This window comes from Lepisosteus platostomus, chromosome 9 (genome assembly GCF_059453375.1).
Source record: "Lepisosteus platostomus isolate fLepPlt1 chromosome 9, fLepPlt1.hap1, whole genome shotgun sequence".
In the NCBI taxonomy this organism is placed as follows: Eukaryota; Metazoa; Chordata; class Actinopteri; order Semionotiformes; family Lepisosteidae; genus Lepisosteus; species Lepisosteus platostomus.
This window is the reverse complement of record NC_142619.1, coordinates 61,634,877-61,658,091: the sequence shown is the minus strand read 5'-3', so window position 1 is coordinate 61,658,091 and position 23,215 is coordinate 61,634,877. Positions and strand designations below refer to the sequence as shown.

General features: G+C 48.2%; 1 protein-coding gene across 3 annotated transcripts in view; it reads left to right on the top strand.

Annotated features, from left to right (window-relative positions):
- Nucleotides 1–18,246, top strand: part of LOC148655414 (fatty acyl-CoA reductase 1) — an 80,481-nt gene extending 62,235 nt beyond the window's left edge. For all 3 annotated transcript variants that reach the window (XM_088646055.1, XM_088646053.1, XM_088646054.1), the window contains 9 exons: nt 237–416; nt 1,585–1,762; nt 6,480–6,524; nt 6,758–6,876; nt 8,447–8,514; nt 14,534–14,705; nt 15,471–15,600; nt 17,317–17,444; nt 17,858–18,246. In XM_088646055.1, coding sequence (XP_088502181.1) covers nt 237–416; nt 1,585–1,762; nt 6,480–6,524; nt 6,758–6,876; nt 8,447–8,514; nt 14,534–14,705; nt 15,471–15,600; nt 17,317–17,444; nt 17,858–18,020 — 1,183 coding nt within the window. In that variant the 3' untranslated portion in view covers nt 18,021–18,246. The remainder of the gene's footprint in view (nt 1–236; nt 417–1,584; nt 1,763–6,479; nt 6,525–6,757; nt 6,877–8,446; nt 8,515–14,533; nt 14,706–15,470; nt 15,601–17,316; nt 17,445–17,857) is intronic.
- The last annotated feature ends 4,969 nt before the right edge of the window (nt 18,247–23,215 follow it).

Below are 23,215 nucleotides of genomic sequence, written 5' to 3'. Positions count from 1 at the left end.
TTCTGCACATTATTAACACCTGCTGTTGTTTGAAGTAGTTGTGTTCTTATGTAGTCCTGACCACTGTGGCATCTGATGGGTGTTTCTGTGCTCCTCAGGCATGCCTTGTCGGTGGTGTCTGATGGGTGTTTCTGTGCTCCTCAGGCATGCCTTGCCGGTGGTGTCTGATGGGTGATTCTGTGCTCCTCAGGCATGCCTTGACGGTGGTGTCTGATGGGTGTTTCTGTGCTCCTCAGGCATGCCTTGCAGCTCAATGTGATTGCAACACAGCAGCTCCTCAGCCTGGCTCGCCAGATGCAGCATCTTGAGGCCTTTATTCACATCTCCACCGCCTATGCAAACTGCAACCGGAGACACATCGACGAGATCATCTACCCCCCTCCTGTGGAGCCCAGGAAGCTCATTGAGTCTGTGGAGTAAGTGTCCCCTACCTGTCCAGCATCACGGGCCTCCTGCTTTTCCTGACCGCCAGCTCCGAACGGGAAGGAGGAGGAGCGGCTGGGGAAAGAATTGAGCCATCACATGAGGAAAGAATGAAAGAAGATTGGCTTTTCCATACAGAAACTGCAGTAGTTATTTTTCTTCAAGGCGTGTGTTTCAAGACTGTTTAAAGCACATGGACAATTTTTTAAATTGAACCATTCTTTAGCTTAACACGATCATTTGTTTTCACGTTGGTGTCAGCCCTGCCAGGTGAATCCTCGTTTATGCATGAACTGAACGAGTTCTGCCCACAGTCCTTTGCACAGCAACAGGCATGCAGTGAACAGAGCACACAAGCACAGCGGGTCACTGGGCTGTGCCAGGCATGCCGCCATCTAATTCAATTTAATCTGGCTCTAGCTCTCCCGAGTGTTGTATTGCAGGGAAGCCGGACTGTGTGCCCTCGTGGTCACACTGTCAGTCCCCACAGCCCTGCAGGTGAGACAGGAAGCAGAGTGGATACCCTGTCGGGCCGCCCTTTATCTCTGCTGCCGTCCAAGTGGGGAACACAGAGCAGAACCCCTAAGGAAACCATGCGTCTGGTCAGATTCCATTCACGTGACCTGCAGCATCAGTCGGTCGAAAATACTGTAACATCCCTACAGTCCATTTCAATTGTAGATTTATAGATTGTGACATGTTTGAGTGTTTTCTTTGAAGAAGAACCGCAAAGGATATGATCGCAAACTGCTTGTTTCTGCATGTGTGCTCCTGTTCCCTTGACCTGCACATGCCACATTGTTATTCATGCTCTTCCCCGGTTGACTTGGTTTGTCACCAGGTGCTCATTTTTTCTCCTACAGGTTATCCCGCCGGTTTTCCTTTGCCCCTTTGCTACTCTAGATGATCCCTTTCTGGGGAATTTTGTACTTGGGAGGTTTAGGTCTATAGAGAAATAGAACCAACTGAGAATGATGGTGCAACAGCTCTCCTCTCGTCTGTGACCATTCTGATTAGCATAACATACACACGATTGATTATTTGCACGTTGTAATGGATGGGTTCTGAATTTTCACTTTGCTTGGGAGTGTTTCCAGCAGTCTTGCCACGTGTGTGGGTGTAATGATTACTGGTGACGTGTAGGTGATGTTCCCTGCGCAGGTGGATGGATGAGAGTATCATCCGGGACATCACCCCCCGGCTGATCGGGGACCGGCCCAACACCTACACCTACACCAAGGCGCTGGCCGAGTACGTGGTCCAGCAGGAGAGCGACAAACTCAACATCGGCATCATCCGGCCCTCCATCGTGGGCGCCAGCTGGCAGGAGCCGTTCCCGGTGAGTCGAGCAGCGCTCCGTCCGGGCGGCCGGGGGCAGCTCAAGGAAACCAGACCGCAGCAGGGGCGGGCTCGGCCTCGCCTGTCGGGAAGCCCTGGGTCAGCCAGGGCGGCCGCTCTCGGGCAGAGAGAGAGACACCTCCCCCCGGGGGCCTGGGGATCAAGCCAGTTCCCTGGCACTGGAGGCTGGACTCTCGGGCCAGTGGGCGTGGCGCTCAGCTGGTCTGTGGGCCCCGAGCGCTGGGCGCTGTGCCCAAGAATCGAATATCCAGCTGCAGAGCGACAGCGTCGGTGCACCAGGAGCGGTGAGATACAGTATGACGAACTCTGAAGGGGATTAACCCTTTGCTTAGTGAGGGGGGAAATGCCGTCTGGAATAGTGCTGGCAGGAGCAGCCTCACGCCACTGGCAGCTTGTCCCCGTGACTGCTGGGGGAGGCACTTTGGCCAGGAAAGAGCCTACTTTTTGTTTCTCGCCGGTAAGAACGCCTGATTTAAAATCTCTTGTCTTCGGATTCCGGCGCCACAGCCGTCCCTTAGCCTCAGACACTGGTGCGGTTCTCCTTCCGGCCCGGCTGCAGGCCCGAAGAGCTGGGCGGCCAGGTCCTGCAATGCAGGCCGTGCCGCTGTTGGCTGAGGAGCCGCTGCCTTTCCCCGTATCGTCCTTCCAAGGTCCGAGAGCACTGCGTGCAGACGAATGTTCCTGTGTGTACGGCGGGGAGCGGGGCTGCAAGCTGTGGGACGGTGGAATTTAGGAGTCCCCCAATTCTGCTAATAGGGCCCACAGCAGTGTGTGATTATTACAGTCTGTCGCGTCAGATAAGCTTTTTATTATGGTTCAGGCTCATGGAACGAGGGGCAAGGAACAGCAGCGAGACTCGTTTGGATGGATATTATTCATGGGAACCGGAGCTCTGTTTCCCCACAGGGCCCGCTGGCTGCGAAGTGCCGCTCTGTGTGCCGGAAGCGCCTGGCGGTGTGTGTGCGTGTCTATTCTGGTGCGCGGCCGGGGTGACTCACAGTGGCTTCTGTAGACGCTCTCTGTCGGCTCTCTGTCGTGATGCGCCCCGGCCGACTCCGCTTCGGCTCCTCGCAGGTGGGGGGCCCCGTGTGTCTGTCCCGTGGCTGTCAGAGGGGGCTGCTGGGTACCAGTGCGGGTTAATCTGAAGACCTTGTGTACAATGTCTCGGCACTCCAGACACACACACTGGCGCTTTCCGACTTCAGTCAGAATCCCTGCCTGTTGATTTTGATGAGATTTGTTGATTGCAACGATTTGACAGCATTAAAATGCCATTGCTTGACGGCGGTGCTGTTAATTCAGTGTTTTGGCGATCTCAGTGCTATGTTGTGCTTGACAGATGATTTCACCGAAGGAGGGCAGGGCAGCCGGCCAGTTAGCCTTCCCTTGTAATCCTTCAGCATGAGGACCAGAACAGCGACAGGGCTGAAGACATTGTAAAAGACAGTGCAGAGTTATATTCCAGTTCTTAGTACCTCTAAACCCAAATGAGAGCAATTGGGTTTCCTTTCTGCTTCCTTTCTGCTTCGTCATCAGATCCTAATGCAGATGACTGATTAGACTCGTAGTAGGCGTAGTTGGAAAACTAGTCAAATTCACAGAAGACACCAACATAAATTCAAAAGCAATGATATTAGATGAAATTCGGGACTGTGCCAACACCAGATGACACTTCATGTAAACAAGGGTGCGCATGCGGAGCAGAGTGGTGGCTCTGTGGCTCAGGATCTTTGCCTGTGACTGGAAGGTTGCAGGTTCAAATCCCGCAGCTGGCAGAGGAATCCTACTCCGTTGGGCCCCTGAGCAAGGCCCTTAACCCCAACTGCTCCAGGGGTGCCATGTGAATGGCTGACCCTGTGCTCTGACCCCCAGCTTCTCTCCCTGTCTGTGTGTCTCATGGAGAGCGAGCTGGGGTCTGCGAAAAGATAATTCCTAATTCAAGAAATTGTAAAGGGTTAATAAAGTAAAAGTAATGTTATTATGCAGGGAGGAACACATGAACTATAAATAAATATAAGATGGGAAACACTGAGCTTCAGGCATTTAACTATGACAAAGACTTAGATTTATGAATAGACACATTATTTACTTCTTCTAGACAATGTGGGAGAACAATAAAAAGGCAAACTGAATGTTAGGGTTTAGAGTCAAAGCAAATCACAGTATGTTAAAACTATATAATGTATTAGTAAAGCATCACTGAGAATACTGTATAGTGTAGTGGTCACCACATTATATGACAGACTGAAGGGACTGAAGATTTTTAGTCCTGAACAGACAAGACTGCAAGCATATGTGATAGAAGTATTCAAAATCCTCAAAGCACTGACAAAGTCTGCCTAGCAGACGTATTTAAAATGAGTTCAGGTGGGTAGCTGCGTCAGCATGCGTAGGCTGCAAAGGAACAAGTAATAGGTTTATTCCATGCTGAAAAAAAGAAGAAAGAGAACACAACGTTTCGGCCGTGGAGCCTTCCACGGCCGAAGGCTCCACGGCCGAAACGTTGTGTTCTCTTTCTTCTTTTTTTCAGCATGGAATAAACCTATTACTTGTATTTAAAATGATGCGAAAATAAGTCACAGTCCAAGGAACACATGTGGAAATGACATGAAAGTGCCTTTAAAACTGGGAACAAGAGGCACTTCGTTACCCTGACTCATGGGACAAGCTACCCAGCTACTTTATGAAAGCCAATGAGAGCGCTTTATCGCTAATTGTTGTAGTGTGGCAGAGGACACGGCTGTACAAGTCCCTCCTAGCTTCCCAAGGACCCTCATTGTAAGTCAGACAGAAACGCCAGACTCGCCTGGTTTGACCCCCCGAAACGTCTACATTCTCAAGGACGCTGGTCGGACCTAATTGAAATGTTTGGGATTATCTTCAGCGGGCACAGGCAGACATGGAGATAAAGCACAGGGCCAGTCATGTAGCCTGCAGGGAAGGGCTCCAGCTGGGTTTAGAGCTAGGCCTGGTGGGGGTGCAGGGCTCTGCTCTCCGGACAGGCCGTCAGCTCCTGCTACCTGGCTCTCTGCGGCTCGGAGGGCATGATTCCTGCCAGCCTGCACTCCAGAGCTTCAGCGTGCTGTCGGTGTGCAGAGGAGAGGGACTGCATCTGGGAAAGTGAATCTGAATGCGCTCCTCAGCACGTGAGCAGAATATGTTCATGTTAATGTTAAGAATATGTTCATGTTGTATTGGTGTATGAAGATCATTAACAGTAAATCGCGGGAGTTTCAATCAAGATATTCTGTCCTGGGTGAACAGTGGAAAATCTTTCATGGGAATTCTGCACAATGACACTAATCTGTTACTGGATACCAAACCTCAGATGTGAGCATGGCTCCGTATTTAAATCTCGTTATCCTGCATCCTGGCTGGATGTCTTGAAAATAATAAAGGTGACATATGGTGATGACCCTCTGCAGCCTGCAGCATTCACTGACACTAATCCCTCATCTGACAGCCACAGTGCACATGCCCTGCATATATTTCCCAGAACAGGTCTGCCCACTCTGACTACTGCAGGTATTTAAGAATGCTTATTGCATCCCCACTGCCTACCTGCGCCGGTAGCTTTGCTGGGATGAGCAGATTGAAAATCCTCTTCCTGAAGATCATTAAGGACACTAAGCCATAGCTGTGTGATTACAGTAGGTGGGGACTAGTTTCATGTAAGTTCGACGCATAAAAAAACAGTAATGGATAATGTGTGTTGTGAATGAAAATATTTACGCATGACGAGTTAAGCTGTTTGAATGCTGCTTTACATAAGATCTGGCGTGGTGCCACCTTGCGAACATTTGCATTGATTAAGAGCCCTGAGGTTTATCATCTGACTGAAATTCACTGATGGCACAGTAACCAATGATTCCTGATGACCCAGCAACACATGCAGTATGTAAAAAAAACTTCTTTTCAAAGCGTTCCCCCAGAAAGCCAGTAGTTCAGGCAGTGGTCTCAACGCTGAAAGCCGGGGACAGGGGATGTTCCTGCAGCTGTGTGGTTATTTCCACAGGCTCATGGCCAGAGCCCGCAAAGAGACATACCTGTACAGGTGTCGTGGCAGCTCCTCTGGTAGGAACAACACAAGCCTACTGCTGTAAGCAGCTCTCCTGGCCATTGTTCACCAATGCACCTGCATATATAGTGCCATCAAGCAGTTAGGAATACAGACAGAATTTAAACCGAGGGATATTTAGTTCAAATTGTATAACACACTAGTAAGACCTCTTTTAGAATATCACGTACAATTTTGGTCAACACATTACAAGATATATTGGCCTCTTCTCGTGAGTATCGCCTCTTAAGCTCTTCAGTATTTGAGAAGAAAAAATCAGTGTGTTCAGTACGTTCCTCTAAACCTTTAACTCCTACGTACTGTACATTGGCTTGGCTCTAGTGGAGGCCAGAAAATATGGTGACATATGGAACAGCTCTTTCGAAAGTGAAAACAGCAGAATATTTCTGTGCTGCAGCTCTCTGTTAGCCATCAGCTTTCCTGAGCTGAGATGATTTTTGTAAGTCCGGCAGGCAGTGATTTCAGTCTGAAAGAAGAGATTCGAGTAATAATTTAGCCCTCCTTGGTGTTTAACGTCTTTTCACATTGTAGTGCCTAACTGCAAACCTGAACACCCCAGGCGCTGTCAGCACAGACGCCGCTGCCTCACCGTGGTCTTGTCTTGTCTTCTCTGTTCCAGGGATGGATCGACAATTTCAATGGGCCCAGTGGAGTTTTCATTGCGGTACGTACGCTCATCGTGCGCTTGTCCACGTTTTCGTGATCGACCTGTATATAGCATGCGGAGTGTTGACCTGCACCTGGCGGTACGTGGTTTCTGCTGTGTGGAGCATGAAGGCGCAGTGGGTGTGAGGGGGCTGCAAGGACGTGTCTGTGAGCCCAGAGCACCGCTGGAGCCGACACCCAGTGACTCGTTTCGGGAGTGTCCTCTGTTCACAAGCTTTCTTCCACACGCAGGCGGGAAAGGGGATCCTGCGCACCATGCGGGCCAACAACGACGCAGTGGCCGACCTCATTCCTGTGGACGTGGTCATTAATCTCACGCTGGCAGCTGGCTGGTACACAGCTCTGCAGAGGTAACCAGCTACCCACAGCGCACCGTCCCGGGGCCGCCTGGCTCTCAGTTTGCCTGTGCTGAGTCCATTCACACTCCATTGCTCTGCTGAAGCACTGTCTTGGAGCATTTTACACCGAGTCTAGAATATTATTCATCAGATTGATCGTATTGATCACCGGATCACCAGTTCTGTCCAACAGATGCCGTGTGGTTCAGCTTCTTGTTCGCTTTATGAGTGCATGACAGTCAGGGCACGCGGGGAGACAATGCTTCCTTGGCCTGCCTGCTGAAGGCAGCTCTGAGCTTCAGCCCCCCTAGTCCTGCTGTCCTATGAGGATCAGGGAGGGGCTCAGACCTCCCCCTGATCAGACAGAACCGTGTAATCGAATGCACTGTCTCATGAAGAAGACATGCGCCATCTGAACCCCGTCGGGTGAGCTGATAAATGTGGGTGTTACACTTTCGATCACAGAGGTGAAAGGCTGAATCAGAAGGAAGGGGCAGCAGGGACCAGCAGGAACACAGGGAAGCCTGAGATCTTTATTTGGGTTGGGAAATTTGCAGGGCATCAAGCGTGTTTTGGCTGGAAGGGTCCGCAGTGCTCTCAGCACCGCTGTGGTCTGTTCCATCGCTCATGTGTGGAAATAATCCGGGCTCAGAGGTGCCTCTTACTCTCACAGGGCGTGATGTGTGAGTGAGCATGGGTTCGTGAACATTCGTAGGTTTGGAAATTCTTGAGGGAAGAGTGCCCTCAAGCTATTCTCAAGTAGCTGACCATGGACACTGTGCTGTTAGACGAGCTGTCCTTCAGATGAGAAGTAAAAATCGTGTCTTGTCTCCTTGGTCATTAATGATCCGTTTGCACCGTTCATAAGAGTAGAGGTGTCAACCATGATCTTCTGGTTAAATTCAGTCTTCTTTTGTGCAGTCTGGCCTCTCTAAAGTTCCCGCTTAATTCAGCTGGTGAAGCAGTTTCTCTCTTCTCCACCTGATCTGCTGTGTAGTGAGGCTACTGCGTGTCTCCCAGGAGGGGCTGCTGGTGCAGAATGGCCCCTGTGTGTCTCCCAGGTGGTGCTGCTGGTGCAGAAGGGCCCCTGTGTGTCTCCCAGGAGGGGCTGCTGGTGCAGAATGGCCCCTGTGTGTCTCCCAGGTGGGGCTGCTGGTGCAGAATGGCCCCTGTGTGTCTCCCAGCTGGGGCTGCTGGTGCAGAATGGCCCCTGTGTGTCTCCCTGATGGGGCTGCACTTCAGTGTCCCCCCACACGGAATCTTTATATATTGGTTTACAAATACAAAATCTGTGGTCCTTTAACTGAACAGGGATTTAACTTTAGAATTAATTTGAAAAACACAGCATGTGGGTGCAGTATTGCATTCTTACCCTTTAAATTCCTTCTGAATTCTAGAGGAAATTATTTCTTAATTCAATTAATCCTAAAACCAAAATTCATGGCACATAATTAAAGGGGCTCCCCAGGAGACACATTTTTGGTAACACTGCTCCGAATCACACAGTGCAGTTTGTGGCAGGGTGATTGTTAAATGTGTATGGACTGTTCCTAGCACTCTGATCTTTTCTTTGTCTTTCCAGACCAAAGTCGGCCCTGGTGTACAACTGCACAACTGGGGGGATTAACCCCTTCCACTGGGGGGAGATCGGTGAGTCTACTTCTGTCTAGAACCGTGACGGAAATGCACATTTTTTTAAAAGTAGCAAAAAATGCATTTGCCCAGTCGGATTAGAATTTTTAATGAATGAAATTAAATTAGCAGTAGTGCATTTCTTGTTTATGAGCCCTTTTCAGGCATTGAGAAGACAGGTTTATAGAATTAAAAAATATTTTAAGATATTGAAAATTAGATTCCCATGTCTGCAAGATAGCTGCAATTAGGTAGGGTTAGGTAAACCAGATTATTTAAGAATTGCTTGAATGTGCTTGAATTGAATCGAAGTTAAGCAGACAGTTAATTCCAAAAATTGGTCACTTGGATCTTGGAGAAACAAGAGGAATCCTGAAACGCTGTAATATTAACTTAGAGAATGTCTGGGACTGGTGGTGCAGCTCTTGCAGCTGCAGGTGCTAATAGGGTCAGGCAGGGTACCGGTACGCCCACTGTCAGCAGGATGCAACGCCGCGGAATCTTCTCTGCGTTTGTGCTCAGGGCTTTGTTGTATTCAAGATGTCGAAGTGGGGAGCTATGTCAGCATGTTTTGGCTGCAAAGGAACACGGGAAGGTTAATTCCACACCGATAAGGAGGAAGACAAATCTCTGCGTTTCAGCTGTTTAGCCTCCTTCGGGGAGAAGCCCTGAGATCTCTGTTCTTATGGCTCGTTCCTTGTCAGTGCGCAGACCAAAGTGCAAAGTTTCAGTGCGTCGAAGCGTGACGTCTGAGCTGCAACAGAACCCCGTTCAGCTGACTGCTGGAAGACCTGTCCCGGGACACTGAAAGGTCCTGGTGGGCACGGAACTCAGGAGGGGGTCTCGCTGAGGATGAGGCTCTTCAGGCTCTCTCCCTGATTCCAGGCAGTGCCGGGCTCGGTGCCCTTTCGCTGTGAGCTCATGAGCAGACTGCAGTGAGCTGCTTGCTGTCACGGAAAGGAAGCAAACGCTTGATTTCCATGAAGAGCTCAAGCAGACTGCCGAGATGCAGCCTGTGCTCTCGTGTCTGTGATTAATTGGGGCTTGTCAGTGGGCGTGTGACGCTGCGCGGGGCAAACGAGCTGTGAAATCTTGACAGCACGTCTCGTGTCTCGGGAGCCCTGCGGGGCCTTCGCCACAGTGACATACCTCCCGCTTGCACAACGTGCTGGAGATCAGGCTCCTCCTGAGGGTGACCCCTCAAGCCTTCTTGTATAACGGTTGATCATCTGCTTCACTTCACTTTATTCACTTTGTACTCGACAGCAGCTCAAAAGGCAAACGCCACTTGCATAAGTCGTCAGACTGATTGGAACTGAAACACTGAAGGATTTATACAAATCCCCCATTAACAACAATTACTGTGTTTGTCAATGGCAGTGAAATCAGTAAGCTGACTGACTCTAACAGGCTCTAATCCCTTGTAAATGAACCCCTGAGGCCACAGCAGCAGTAATGGCATTACACAGCACAGGAGGATAAAGGAAGGAGGACATAGCCTACTGTATCTCCTAGCATGGGGTGAGACGATTCAGGCATTAGAAACAATCAGAAATGCTGTGCAGTTTTGTTTTCTCATTGTCTGCTGTTTAAAAACCTGGCTGTGCTGTGCAGCTCTGCGTCTCTCTGCACTGATCCCCGGCTCAGGACACTGCCGCTGTGGAAACCGAGCCCTTAGCTTTGCAGACATCAGGGTTAAAATCACACACAGCTCCTGTCTGTCACCCGGCTCGGATGGCGCGGAATGAAATGCTGAGAAATTCATTCCTGGACACGCGTTCCTCCCAGTGACCCGGGACACGCGGGGAGGTGTCCACTCTCCGGCTGGCTGACCTCTCCCCGGGCGCCCTGTGACGGGGCAGTGGCTGGGAGAGTCAGTGATGTGGGGAATGCCAGCTAGCTCGTACGCGCTGCCTCTTTCTCCCGGCGCGCCGCAGTAATGGAACATGAAAACCGCCACCAGGACATAGAACAAGCTCCTGAGTTTCCTCTCCCACCAGCCTCCTCCCTGTACATATCTTCGCTGAGCTCAGTTCTAATCAAGGCAGACACTCCTCCTGAGGTACAGTAATTCAAGAAAACAGGCACAGCTAAGAATTCCAGCTCTTTCTTCCCAAATCTCGCTGTGGGCAGAACTGAAGAATAATCCTGCTCGAGCAGAAGGTCAGACCAGGGGTCATCCTGGGACCCTGGAGTTGGGAGACCATGTTGTCATGCGCCGGCAGCCGGCACTGTGTTTGTAGTAGATCTGCTTTTCCAAACTGCTACCTGTGACCTGAACATAATTCATACAACATTTTGCCATATTTTAAGTGTGAGGTGAGACGTACAGTATATATATGCACAAGCTACAAGTTGTATACACACAATATATTCTTAGTTTGACTCGGAGTCAATATTTTTCAATCTCCCCTGTAAAGGAAATGGCAGGGTAAGAGCTGAAAAACCTTATTCATGTGACATACAGAAGTTCAAAACATGAGTCCTGCTCCTAGACATACACATGACTAAATATGAAATAGGAACGAGTAAAGGTTAATTCCAAACTGAAATGCAGAAAGGAGAAACAAGATTTCGGCTGTTGAGGGGTCAGCCATTTATACGGCGCCTCTGGAGCAGTTGGGGTTCAGGGCCTTGCTCAGGGGCCCAGTGGAGTAGGATTCCTCTGCCGGCTGCAGGATACGAACTGGTAACCTTCCAGCCACAGGTGCAGATCCTGAGCCACAGAGCCACCGGACTACAGCAAGATGAGTTAAGAAGGAAGGAATTTTGTATCAAATGCACTGTTGTGATTGCAGTTATTTTTCTCTTATGTGCTCAATGTTTTTGTTTGGCTCTTTATTGAGGCTCAGACAGCATTGACAGGAGGAAAAGGACCTAATACCAAAACCATTAGAGAAACCCACACTGACACCCAGCAGGAGTTTCATTTACATGCAAGTCATTGTCGAGCAGCTATCGCAGTTAAATGACAAAACTGATGCACACGTCCAGAGCTGGTGAAACGAACAGGGATACTAACATGGAGAAAGCAGTGAGGAGCCCCAGAACAGCAGATCCAGCCTGTTTTACTGGCTCGCTAATGATGAGGCAGCAGTGAATTACAGTACAGGGGGAAACATAAAAATGCCTCAGCTCTTTCATAGTACATACAGTAGTTGTGATATTTCCCACTGAATGTGAGGAGATGTTAAGCATACATGTACTGTGTGATGAGAAGCATTCCTGCAGATCATGTTTAAGATAATTCTGAAGTGTCTTACTGTCTACTACTTCTGTTTTTAATGGATAAGTGACTCCATGGGCCTGAATGCTCAGTGGAACCCACTGCGTCTCATTTCTCAACAGCAGATCACTGTGACACCCCTATCCCCTTCGGAGTGACACAGATCAGGCGTTCTCAATCCTGGTCTTACTGTAAATAATAATAATAATAATTTCTTACACTTATATAGCGCTTTTTTGGACACTTCACTCAAAGCGCTTTACAGGTAATGGGGACTCCCCTCCACCACCACCAGTGTGCAGCCCCACCTGGATGATGCAACGGCAGCCATAGTGCGCCAGAACGCTCACCACACATCAGCTATTAGTGGGGAGGAGAGCAGAGTAATGAAGCCAATTCATAGAGGGGGATTATTAGGAGGCCATGATTGGTAAGGGCCAATGGGAAATTTGGTTACACCCCTACTCTTTTCGAGAAGCGCCCTTGGATTTTTAATGACCACAGAGAGTCAGGACCTCGGTTTTACGTCTCATCCGAAGGACGGCGCCTGTTTACAGTATAGTGTCCCCGTCACTATACTGGGGCATTAGGACCCACACAGACCACAGGGTGAGCGCCCCCTGCTGGCCCTACTAACACCTCTTCCAGCAGCAACCTTGGTTTTTCCCAGGAGGTCTCCCTAAGTGTTTCCTTTTTCTGTTTCCGGTGTTTCTAATTTTCTCTTTCAGCACATACAAAGTTCTCGTTTTATATGCATCTATAGCTCAGTTATTTGAGGTAGTTAGGTGTCGGGTTTTAGTGCCTCCAGACAATGCCTCAGTAACTCCTCTAATGTGTTTCACCATAATTTCGCTTTCTGGCCATGTTCAGATTCTTTGTTAATGACAGATTATCGTATAATTAATTTTTGTGTGTGCATGACCTCTCACAAAATACAAACTGCGTTTTTATAGACTGTGAGCCAAGAGGAGTGTTTTATGCCAGCCTTTTCCAGCTGAGATCCAGTTACACTTACACATCTTTTGTGGTCCCACTAATCAATAAAACAGAGTGTCTTCAACCACATCAGAAGGATGTCCAGTTTCCTTTGGAAACAAACCCTTTTCCACACACGAATGCTCTTGTGTGAAGATGAAACAGATATTTAAGTTTGGTTTAACATATTTTGGTGGGGTCTGTAATGAGACAGGCAGCAGGATAAGAGTCATCAGTCTAGGGAGAGACATCACATCCTCGAAACAGCAGACCCAGCTGCAGGGCCAGGGGGCGCTGTTGGGGTAAACTAGTGGGGCACTTCAGAGAGCTTCTCAATAACAGCACCTCCCAGGGGTACAAACCAGCGCCCTGTCCCTCTGTCCAGAGAGGCGGGCCGTGTTACGGCGCGGCGGCGCTCAGGGGGCCGCCGCGGTGCCGTTCAGGTGGAACCCAAGCGCTTGGGCTCGGGGAGTCCAGCAGGCTTCCGAAGGCAGAGGAGCTCGCCGGACACAGCCGCTGACCGAGAGGAGGGCTGCCGGCCGGGCCCTGGGTGGAGTGCTTGTAGGAGCCGGCTGGAATGGTAGCGACTGCAGCAGGCTGCTGACTAGCAGTAGACCGGCATGGCCCCAGAGGCTGGCGGCGAGCTTGCGGTGACTGTAATAATAATGATAATAATTGCTTACACTTATATAGCACTTTTCTGGACACTCCACTCAAAGCGCTTTACAGGTAATGGGGATCCCCTCCACCACCACCAGTGTGCAGCCCCACCTGGATGATGCGACAGCAGCCATAGTGCGCCAGAACGCTGCCCACACACCAGCTCTCAGTGGGGAGGAGAGCAGAGTGATGTAGCCAATTCATAGAGGGGGATTGTTAGGAGGCCATGATTGGTAAGGGCCAATGGGAAATTTGGTAACACCCCTACTCTTTTTCGAGAAACGCCCTGGGATTTTTAATGACCACAGAGAGTCAGGACCTCGGTTTTACGTCTCATCCGAAGGACGGCGTCTGTTTACAGTACAGTGTCCCCGTCACTATACTGGGGCATTAGGACCCACATGAGCCGCAGGGTGAGCGCCCCCTGCTGGCCCCACTAACACCTCTTCCAGCAGCGGCCTTAGTTTTTCCCAGGAGTCTCCCATCCAGGTACTGACCAGGCTCACACCTGCTGAGCTCCAGTGGGCTGCCAGCGGTGAGCTGCAGGGTGATATGGCTGCCGTCTTGTGGCTGACTGCAGGGGCTGCAGAAGTGGCCTTGGAGGCTGGCTGCTGACTTGTCAGTGTGGCTGTACTAGTAGCGGTAGTCTGGTAGCTGCCGTTGCATGGCAGTAGAGTCTGGCTGCCAACTGCCGTAGATGACACTGGTCTGACACTCGTATTCCGAGATTCTGGCAAGTTCTGGGATCTGTGCTCCCAGGAAACACTGCTAGCACATCCCGTGGTGAATGTGTTCAAGTAGGGAGCGGCAACGGCTGCAAAAAAAGCTTTATTCAGTGCTGACAAGAAAAAAAAAAGAGAGCCGTGGAGCTTTCTTCCTTTGCAGTGGGAAATATGGCCACCACAGAACTGTCCTTGTACTGTGGCTATCTGAGGTTCAACAGGGAGTGATTAATGGGGGCTAACTGGATGACTGAGTGCCACATTAGTAGGGAGACATTTAAAATGCCCAAGCCACTTGAAGTCCCAAGTGACATTCATTCGCACTGTCGTCTCGCGGTAAGCAAGGGGCGAGGGGTCAGATCTGCTAAGCAAAGGCTTAACCATGCCGGAGAGTCTATGGCAGGAGTCAGAGTGTACAGGCGCTGAGGCTGTTTGTCCTGCTGTGTTTGTGCAGAATACCATGTCATGTCCACCTTCAAGAGGAACCCCCTGGACCAGGCCTTCCGCCGGCCCAACGCCAACATCACATCCAACTACCTGATCAACCAGTACTGGATCGCTGTCAGCCACAAGGCCCCGGCTCTGCTGTACGACCTGTACCTGCGCTTGTCAGGCCAGAAGCCCAGGTAAGACAGGACCCCTCTCAGACCCCACAGGACTCCCCATAGCCGCCCAACCCTCTAGACCAAAAGAGTGTCTCTCTCTCTGAGGATGCACAGCACACCATTTTCACAGTACGCATCAGGATGAATCTCGTAACGTGACGACCGGGAAGTATTGAAACACTGGCGTGTCATGAAGCTGTAGGGCTGACGTTCTCAGCCGGTGCTCCAGCAACCCCAGGGGTCCTGAGAATCTGTACAAATTGCACATGGAGGAGCTGCTCCAGCCGCAGTGAATATTGTGATGCTGACCTGCCGTTCTGCCTTTTAATATTTTCTCCATCCATCCATTTTCTAACCACTTCATCCAGTTTAGGGAACTTACAGCCTATCCCAGCAAGCAACAGGCGCAAGGCAGGGTACACTCTAGATGGGACGCCAGTAAGTCTTTGGACTGTGGGAGGAAACTGGAGCACCTGGAGGAAACCCAGATAAAAGCAGGGAGAACATACAAACTCCACACACACAGCACACCTTTGGGTCTGGAGTTGAACCCAGGCCCTTCAAGACCGCAGTGCCTGCTACTGCGCCACCGTGTTGCCCTTAAGATTTCCTTATTTGCAATAATTCAGCATTTCATTTGAATTTCATTTTGACTGTAATTTCCTGACGTTCATGGCCCTGGTTGAAAGGCATCTTGTAAAAAGGGGGAATTCTGGGAGGAAGAGGCGTGGTGAAGTCGCAGGCGGCTGGCCTTCCCTCATTCCTGTGTGTTTGCTGTCGCCGCAGGATGATGAGGATCTTCAACCGGCTGCACAAGGCCATGATGCTGCTGGAGTATTTCAGCAATCAGTCTTGGGAGTGGAACTCCGACAACATGAACATGCTGATGGGCCAGCTCAGCCCCGAGGACAGGAAGGTACTGCAGAGTCTGTGGGCCAGCCCCCTTCCCTCCTCTCCTGACACTCCTGACGAGAGAGCAAATGGGCAAAACAATAGCGGCAGAAGAGTCAGTTTTGGGTAGCTTTGGGAATATCTGGTCCATCTGCTGTCCCGTTCATGGACTGAGGGCTTTGCAGGAGTCAGAGCTACATGAGACACTGCACCAGTCTCCCTGATTCAGAGCTGGGTAGCGTGGACTGCTCCGATTTCTCTGGGCTTGGTATCACAGTACTGTCACGCCCAGTACACCTGGAGGGCGCTCTGCTTCTGTCCTGTTCCTAGTCCCCTGTGATTGTTCATGTCTTTCCAGTGTGTCTGGTTTTGTTGCCTATTTACTTCCTGTGTCTGCTCTGCTCCTGGCTCAGCTTGAGGGTACGGATGTCCTGAGACCCGCCCAGCACCAGTTCACTCCTGTCCTTGGCCTGAGTGCACAGGTTTCTATACGGCATTCCCTGAACAGCTGAGCCCGAGCTAACCCCCGTCTCGCTGCTACGCATAGGGTCTTTCGCTCTCCTGCCATTCCACGGTTCGTCCCTTCCGACATCCGTGACAAGTACAGGAGGAGTTAGTTCTGTTGTCTTTCTTTTATTTTCTAAACAAAACCAAGGCCTACCTATCCACTCCAAATTATAATTTTCGGCCCTCGATACAGCTTTTAAAAGTTTTTCTGGTGCTGAATAACTAACATATTTGCTGTGGAAATGGTTTGTGACTTGTATGATTACATTTGACTTTCGGGATATATGTTTTGAATGAAATTGAATTTTTTTCCTCTTTTAGTAGTATTATTTCAAATGGTAGTGTTCCTTTATAAAATATAAACTCATGCAACCTTTGTTCTGATCCATCTACAATTTCTCCAGATGGCAGAGGGTAACTAAGGTTAATGACTGGATAGTGGAAATCTGAACAACACAAATTGATATATTTTTAATGCACATTTTTTGTTCAAGCCAGTACAAAAGAGGGCTTGTGTGTCAAGCAAATGGATTCGGTTTGCACAGGAGCATGATAATGCAAGAGAACGAATTCAAAGGAGGCTGCACAGCTCACTGAGTTCAATCTGTGGCATTTGTGATTCATATACAGGTACAATATGATTCTGCAAGGCAGTGTAGAGAAAAATATTTTACCAGGCAAGTCAATTAAGAACGCTTTCTCATTTAAAGGAAAGACCCTGAGACCCGTCTATAGTGCAGAGCATTTGCCCGGAGCAGTTTGAAAGCAGTGTCTTGCTCAAAGATACAGCAGCAGTGTCCCACCTGGGGATTAAAACCAATTTCACTCCAGGCCAGAGTCCTAACTCTGGCCCGTATGAATAGGCTTAATTTAGAGCTGCCTGTCTCTCTCTTTATGAACTAGACCTGCAGAGACTGCTAGCAGGCCAACGAGGAATGAGGTTATAGTCAGTCAGTTGAGGTCAAACGAGCTGGACACTTCCTGAGCTGTAGTGCTGAGCTGGTCAAATGCAGTGCTGGGCTACAGCAGACACATCTGCCTAAAGCACAGATGACTAATTTTATCATTTAGAACCTCTTGTGTGAGCTGTCAGTCCCAGCATAAGAGAAATAGTGCAGGCAGTGCAGTAACCTAGGGCACCGCTACATTTTCTGCAGTGTTTCTGATTAAATTGGTTAGATCCTGATGTAAAACCTACCCCCTAAAACATCACATAATTATTTTTCTTCTACAGACATTCAATTTTGATGTTCGTCAGCTGAACTGGCCTGAATACATTGAGAACTATTGTATTGGCACCAAGAAATACGTTCTTAATGAGGACATGTCTGGGCTCCCTGCTGCCAGACAGCACCTTAAGAAGTAAGTGCAATTAGTTTGTCAGCTGTGGAGAGTTTATTAGGATTATTAGGACACTGGTATAGCAACCTCAAAGTTAATACAGCTACAGGTTTCCCTGATATGGTGCTTAGAAATTTAACTTGTGGCTCATGATTGCAGTAAGGTATAATTGCTGTATACCTGTCAGAACCTACACATCACTGGGGTGAAGGGCCTTGCTCAGGGACCTAACGGAGTAGGATTCCTCTGCCGGCCGTGGGATATACACCAGCAACCTTCCAGCCACAGGCGCAGATCCTGAGCCACAGATCCACCGCTCGACCCAGATTTGGATTTAGATTTAGCCGATGGTGATAAAGCAGGAAAACTGATTCCTTCGTGGATCTGCTCCACACCGTCTTCACATTCCCGCCTGCCTGTGTTTTGACTCTTAGGCTGAGGAACATCCGCTACGCCTTCAACACGATCCTGGTGGTGTTCATCTGGCGGATCTTCATTGCCAGGTCCCAGATGGCGCGGAACATCTGGTACTTCGTGGTCAGCCTGTGCTTCAAGTTCCTGTCCTACTTCAGGGCCTCCAGCACCCTGCGGCACTGAAGCCCGGGGGGCGCCCGGTCTGCCCCTGCTCAGCTACTTGGGGTACCAGCAGTGCTGCCCCACCACTGGGGCCCAGGGGCGCGCTCAAGAGAGAAGACACAGCCATCAGACCTTTCTTCCAGACCGCACTGCTTCCAAGCCCTGTTTTCTTTTAATCTTTCAACAAACCTTGTCCAAAAATTTTTTATATCCATTCTTTTTTAAAATATATATGCAACAAATTCCATTGTGTGATTGTTCTGTGCGACTACCCGTGTAATAAGCCTAAACCCAGTTATGATGCCTTGAAGTGGTAATGATTTATGGGATACTTGAATAATGACTCTTTGTTTTCCTAATGGGCTTTCTTGTATCCAAAGCTGAAAGCTACACTAGTCAAATACGGTTTGTAAAACTAATATCACTATGGCGTTTAATTTTTCAGTGTTGTTTAAACCAGTGCTTCTGGATCCATCTGTGACACCGTCCACCACCCTTCCAGTGTGAACAGGAACTGGTTACTTACTGCTTTCCGTCTCCTGCTCATTAACCCTGCACCTAATGTGATGTTTTGGAGGACAGAAGTTTGACGGATCAACTTGAATCTAGATGAAGATGTGTAAATATTCAAAGTTCTATATTATTGTTTATTTACAGCACCAAAAAGGTTGTTTTTTTCCCCTGCCTTGGAGGATTCTGCAGGGTGCAGGAACTGCAGGCCGGGCTCTGAGGCTGTGGTTTCACGTTTGTGCTTATTTGCCTGGAATTGTCCACTTCTTTCTTTTCCTTTGTAGACGGCAGGCTTAGAACTTCAGAAGTATCATTGCATCTGAAAGCTCTCCGTTGTACCTAGTACAGTCCGCAGTAGTGCTGTTAACACTTCCACCTGCAAGGAGACACTCTGTACACCTGCTCTTCACACAGGGAGAGAAGTGACTGCAGATGCTTGGCCCATGTGTTGAGACATGAGTTAGACAACCTCAAGCTGAGCAGACAATGATGGAAGTACGCAAAGTCAGCAGTCTGTCTGAGACTTCCTTTCATCCACACTGCATTAACTCTTCGTTTTAACTCTCCAAAGAATCCTATGAGTTGCTAAAGAATCAAGTAGGATCATTTATTCTCAATACTGGGCCTACAGGAGAAAACTAAAGCTGTGAGATTTCAAATCAACCCAGCTCCCCGCTAATGGAGACGTGAAAATGCCTGTAAGCCAGCAGAGTGTTTAAAAGCCTGCTCGCACTGTTTCAGACTGTGAATTCAGTTCTCAGGCTTTTACCAGCAGTACATTGCTCCTCCTTTGAAAAAACCTCATTTATTCCACTTGGCCATGTCAATAAACATGACAGAAAACATGCCAGTGCGAACACCATCCTGCTTCATCAATCCACACACTGGACTGTGAGCAGAAGATCTGAGAACTCAGTGGCCATTAAGATCTCCTGTGTCTGATCTTAAATAGAGGCAAGACAAATAACTGCATCTGGCACAGAAACACACCCAAGGCCTCTGCAGCCGAGAAACCTGAAGAATAAACGCCAGGCGGTGACGCTGATCACAAGAAATAACAATACAGAAGGAAAATGATTTCATCCTGTATGCACTTGAATGAATTGAGATCCAAAAGAAATTGAACTTAGACATCTGTCTTTGAACGTCTCTGGAACATGTAGCCAGCATTCACAATCTCGCTGAAGCCTGTGCCAGGGCAGAGTGGGAACAGCTTGAGCAGCTAAACGGCAAATTCGCCCCGTTTTCAAAATATCTTTTTTCCCCGATTTGAATTTGTTCATATGTGACAGTTTTCTATGCACAAGAAAATACCAAATTGCTTATTTTCCTTAAAAGGACATGTTGGTATGATGCATAATGTTATATAATAGTAACACATATCTATGTCAATAACCTGGTCTTTTGCTGTTGAATAATAGTGTTGGGCATCTCTCACACCGAGAGTAACATTTTCCTGCATGTCCACGAAAGTACTGAAAGACTTTACCGTCTGCTTTCGGCACGTCTGAGACGTCCAGTACTCTCACCTCATTTTCTTGCCCACAAGATGTTAAATTCTGGCAAGGGAACAGGACGGAGGAATGCCAAACACTGGCGTGCAGGATGGGGGCGCGCGGAGCCCCCCCCCGTTGGAAACACAGCTCTGCCTGTCCTTCTGTGTCCTCCTGTACCGCTCCTCCTCTGGCCACGCAGGCCAGGCGGTCTGCCACTCCTGAACGTGCGCCATGACCCGAGTTCTTCCAACAAGCCGCTTGCTCGTTCCGGGAGCTGAAGACCGGCTGCGGCCGAGCGCCCCAGGCCGCACTCGCGAGGCGCCCGGCTTTGGGCCGCCATGAATCCGCAGCTCCGAGACGGGCGGACCAGGGAGCACGAAGACCTGCTGGGCGGCGGATGTGAAAAAAAAACCGACAGGTGCTTTCTCGCCAAGTGCGAATATCATGGCGCAGGCCGCAAGACCTTCTGAAACCCCCGAGTATTCGCCCCTTCTCACTGTGGGCCACTCGGGTATTTCTGGCAGCACTTGCTGTTTTTACCTGTACGTAATGCAACTGAGCCCAGGTCACAGGTGAAATTACCCCACTAAAGCATTCCAGACCACAGACATACAGTATCCTAGAGATTTGAATGAGCTGACTGGGGACATGCAAACAGGTGCTGGTGTACAGCTCATGTTGACAGGGCCCAAGAAACCAGCCTGGACTTCGCACAGTGAGGCACAGGGCTGGCAAGGTTGACGCGGCAGACAGAGGAAATGATGCACATGAAGAGCATTCCAAGCTGGAGCCATTTTTCTTGAATCTAAGAGGAGCACCAACTGTCTTAAGAACACCCACAAATGGAGCAAATTCCGTTCGAAAAGCATTGATGTGCTGATTCTCCTATTTGCCAGTGTACTGAAATGCTCGTCTCAATACTGCCAAGGTTAGCCAACTGGCCTCCAAAATCTCCACCTTTCAGTGGTCTTATCTTACAGGTTTTAAAGATTTATATTTTCTGAGGTATTCAAATGAAAAAATAGGGCTTGCTCAGCAGTGGAATGCATGCTGATCATACAAGTATGTTCAACGTTATGGGTTTCAATTGAAACAAATCCATTGTGGACGATGTAGATGCATGCATTAGACAAACAAAATGGAGCAATTTTTATTTTCAGTTCTTCACCAATGGTTTGTATGCAAATAAAAATCACTCCATGTTCAGTCTATTGCTTGGATGAATTGTTATACTAAATCCACAGATTTAAACAATCTACCAATATTATTGAAAAATGTGTCCAATTAAAGATAAATTAATTTAATCAAACCTGTTTTAGTCCTTTCATCTTAAACTGTTACATTCTATGTTTTGTATGTGGGGTATCTTTTTTCTATTGGGGATGAATTTCACATTGAAAATTTTGTTGATGAAAGTTGTCTGATTAAAGAACAGTGTTTTATCTCTAGAAAATTAGAGCTCTGTCACTGAATGAATAAAAAAGTTAACTCTTTGTTGTGGATTCATACTGTTTAAAAAAAACTCAAAGCCATTCATATTGTTACTAAAATAATAGAAAAGGGTTCTTTTACCCACAAACACGGTCAGGGTGAGAATTTGCGTTTTGACTAAAAATAGTGACGTTTCAAAAATGTGTAAACATCCTTTGAAAATTCAACAAAACAGGCTGTCCCTGGAATGGGGTGATTACATTTGCAGGCACTGTAACCAATCTGTTTTCTAAACCGATAGAGCCACATTTCTCTAACAATCCATAACCCAGAGGTGCCATTGGATGATTGTAATGCTGTCATTTGTTTGTGTCAGGTTTCAGTTAAACAGAGAAAACCCAGTTTTATATTGTTAATAAAGTAATTTAGTAATAATAATAATCATTATAATTGCTTACACTTACATAGCACTTTTCTGGACACTCCACTCAAAGCGCTTTACAGGTAATGGGGATCCCCTCCACCACCACCAGTGTGCAGCCCCACCTGGATGCATTATTGTTTAGTTAACATTAAAGTTTTAAACAAGGCTAGTGATCTACGGTTGGAGTAGCTCAAGTCTCTAAAGCAGGGGTGAACAACCAATCGATCGCAAGAATGTTTGGCAAAAAATAAATGGGCTATTTGACTGTTTACTTTTTTCGATAGCCTAAAACTTCATTCAGATCTGTGCATGCATGTAATGTCACACATTTTACTGCCCTTGTGTGTGTTTAACCCTTGTCGAGTGGGTTGTAAAAGTCTGGCTCACACTGGGGGAAAAGGCAACAGGAGCTCCGTAAATTGAGTGTTGTGTGTGTGTGAGCTGCCCAAGAATGGTCTCTTGGTTATTGCCACACGAACACACATTCGCTACAGCGCATAGTGGAGACTGGCCAAGACAAATTCGCCAACAGTTTGATAAGTCTGGTTTCCTATTTGATAGTTGTAGTGTTTTAAGCGAAAATGATGAACCAAAGAGACCGAAAACTTACCGTTACCTCAAGGAACACGAGCATGATTATTGTTTGTACTTCCGCATTCAAATCTGCAATGCTAGCGTCTACGCGAAAAAGGGAAATAGAGAACAACATTTCAAAACTGCACACAAAACGTATGATGTAGACTTTCCCGCTGAAAGTGAGTTACGGAAAAGAAAAGTGGAAAAATAAAATTTCAATTAGCAGCAGTCGGTTTTCACGAGGCCTAATACAAGAGGGAAAGCGGCAATCATCGCACCGTTCAGGTGTGCGGCACGTCCTGGCTCCACACAACAAGTCATTCAGGGATCCAGAAGTCATAAAAGCGTTTGCTGAGGCTGCTGACTTGCTGTTTGGGGATTTAAAAAAACAAACATTGTTGGCGAGGTTCAGACAGCTGTTGCCTGAAATCAAAGAGTTTCTCAAGTCGTCTAAACACAATGAATATGCTCAATTAGCAGATGACCAGTGGCTTCTGGATTTAGCATGCCTCACAGACTTGACTGAACTGCCGAATGAGCTGAAAGTCGAGCTGCAGGGACACAATAAAAATGTCATCGACATGATCAGCAGCGTCAACATGTTCAAAAAAAAAATTCCCAGTGTTCCCAAGTAAGCTTCTCAGTGCCAGTGCTCACATTAAGGTAGGCTGTTCTTTTTTCTAAAATGGGGAACATTACTTGTTCACTGTAGCATGAGTCACTTGCTTTTAATTGCTGTCATTTTAGTGATGGGTATCGTTATTGTACTGATGTGCCCA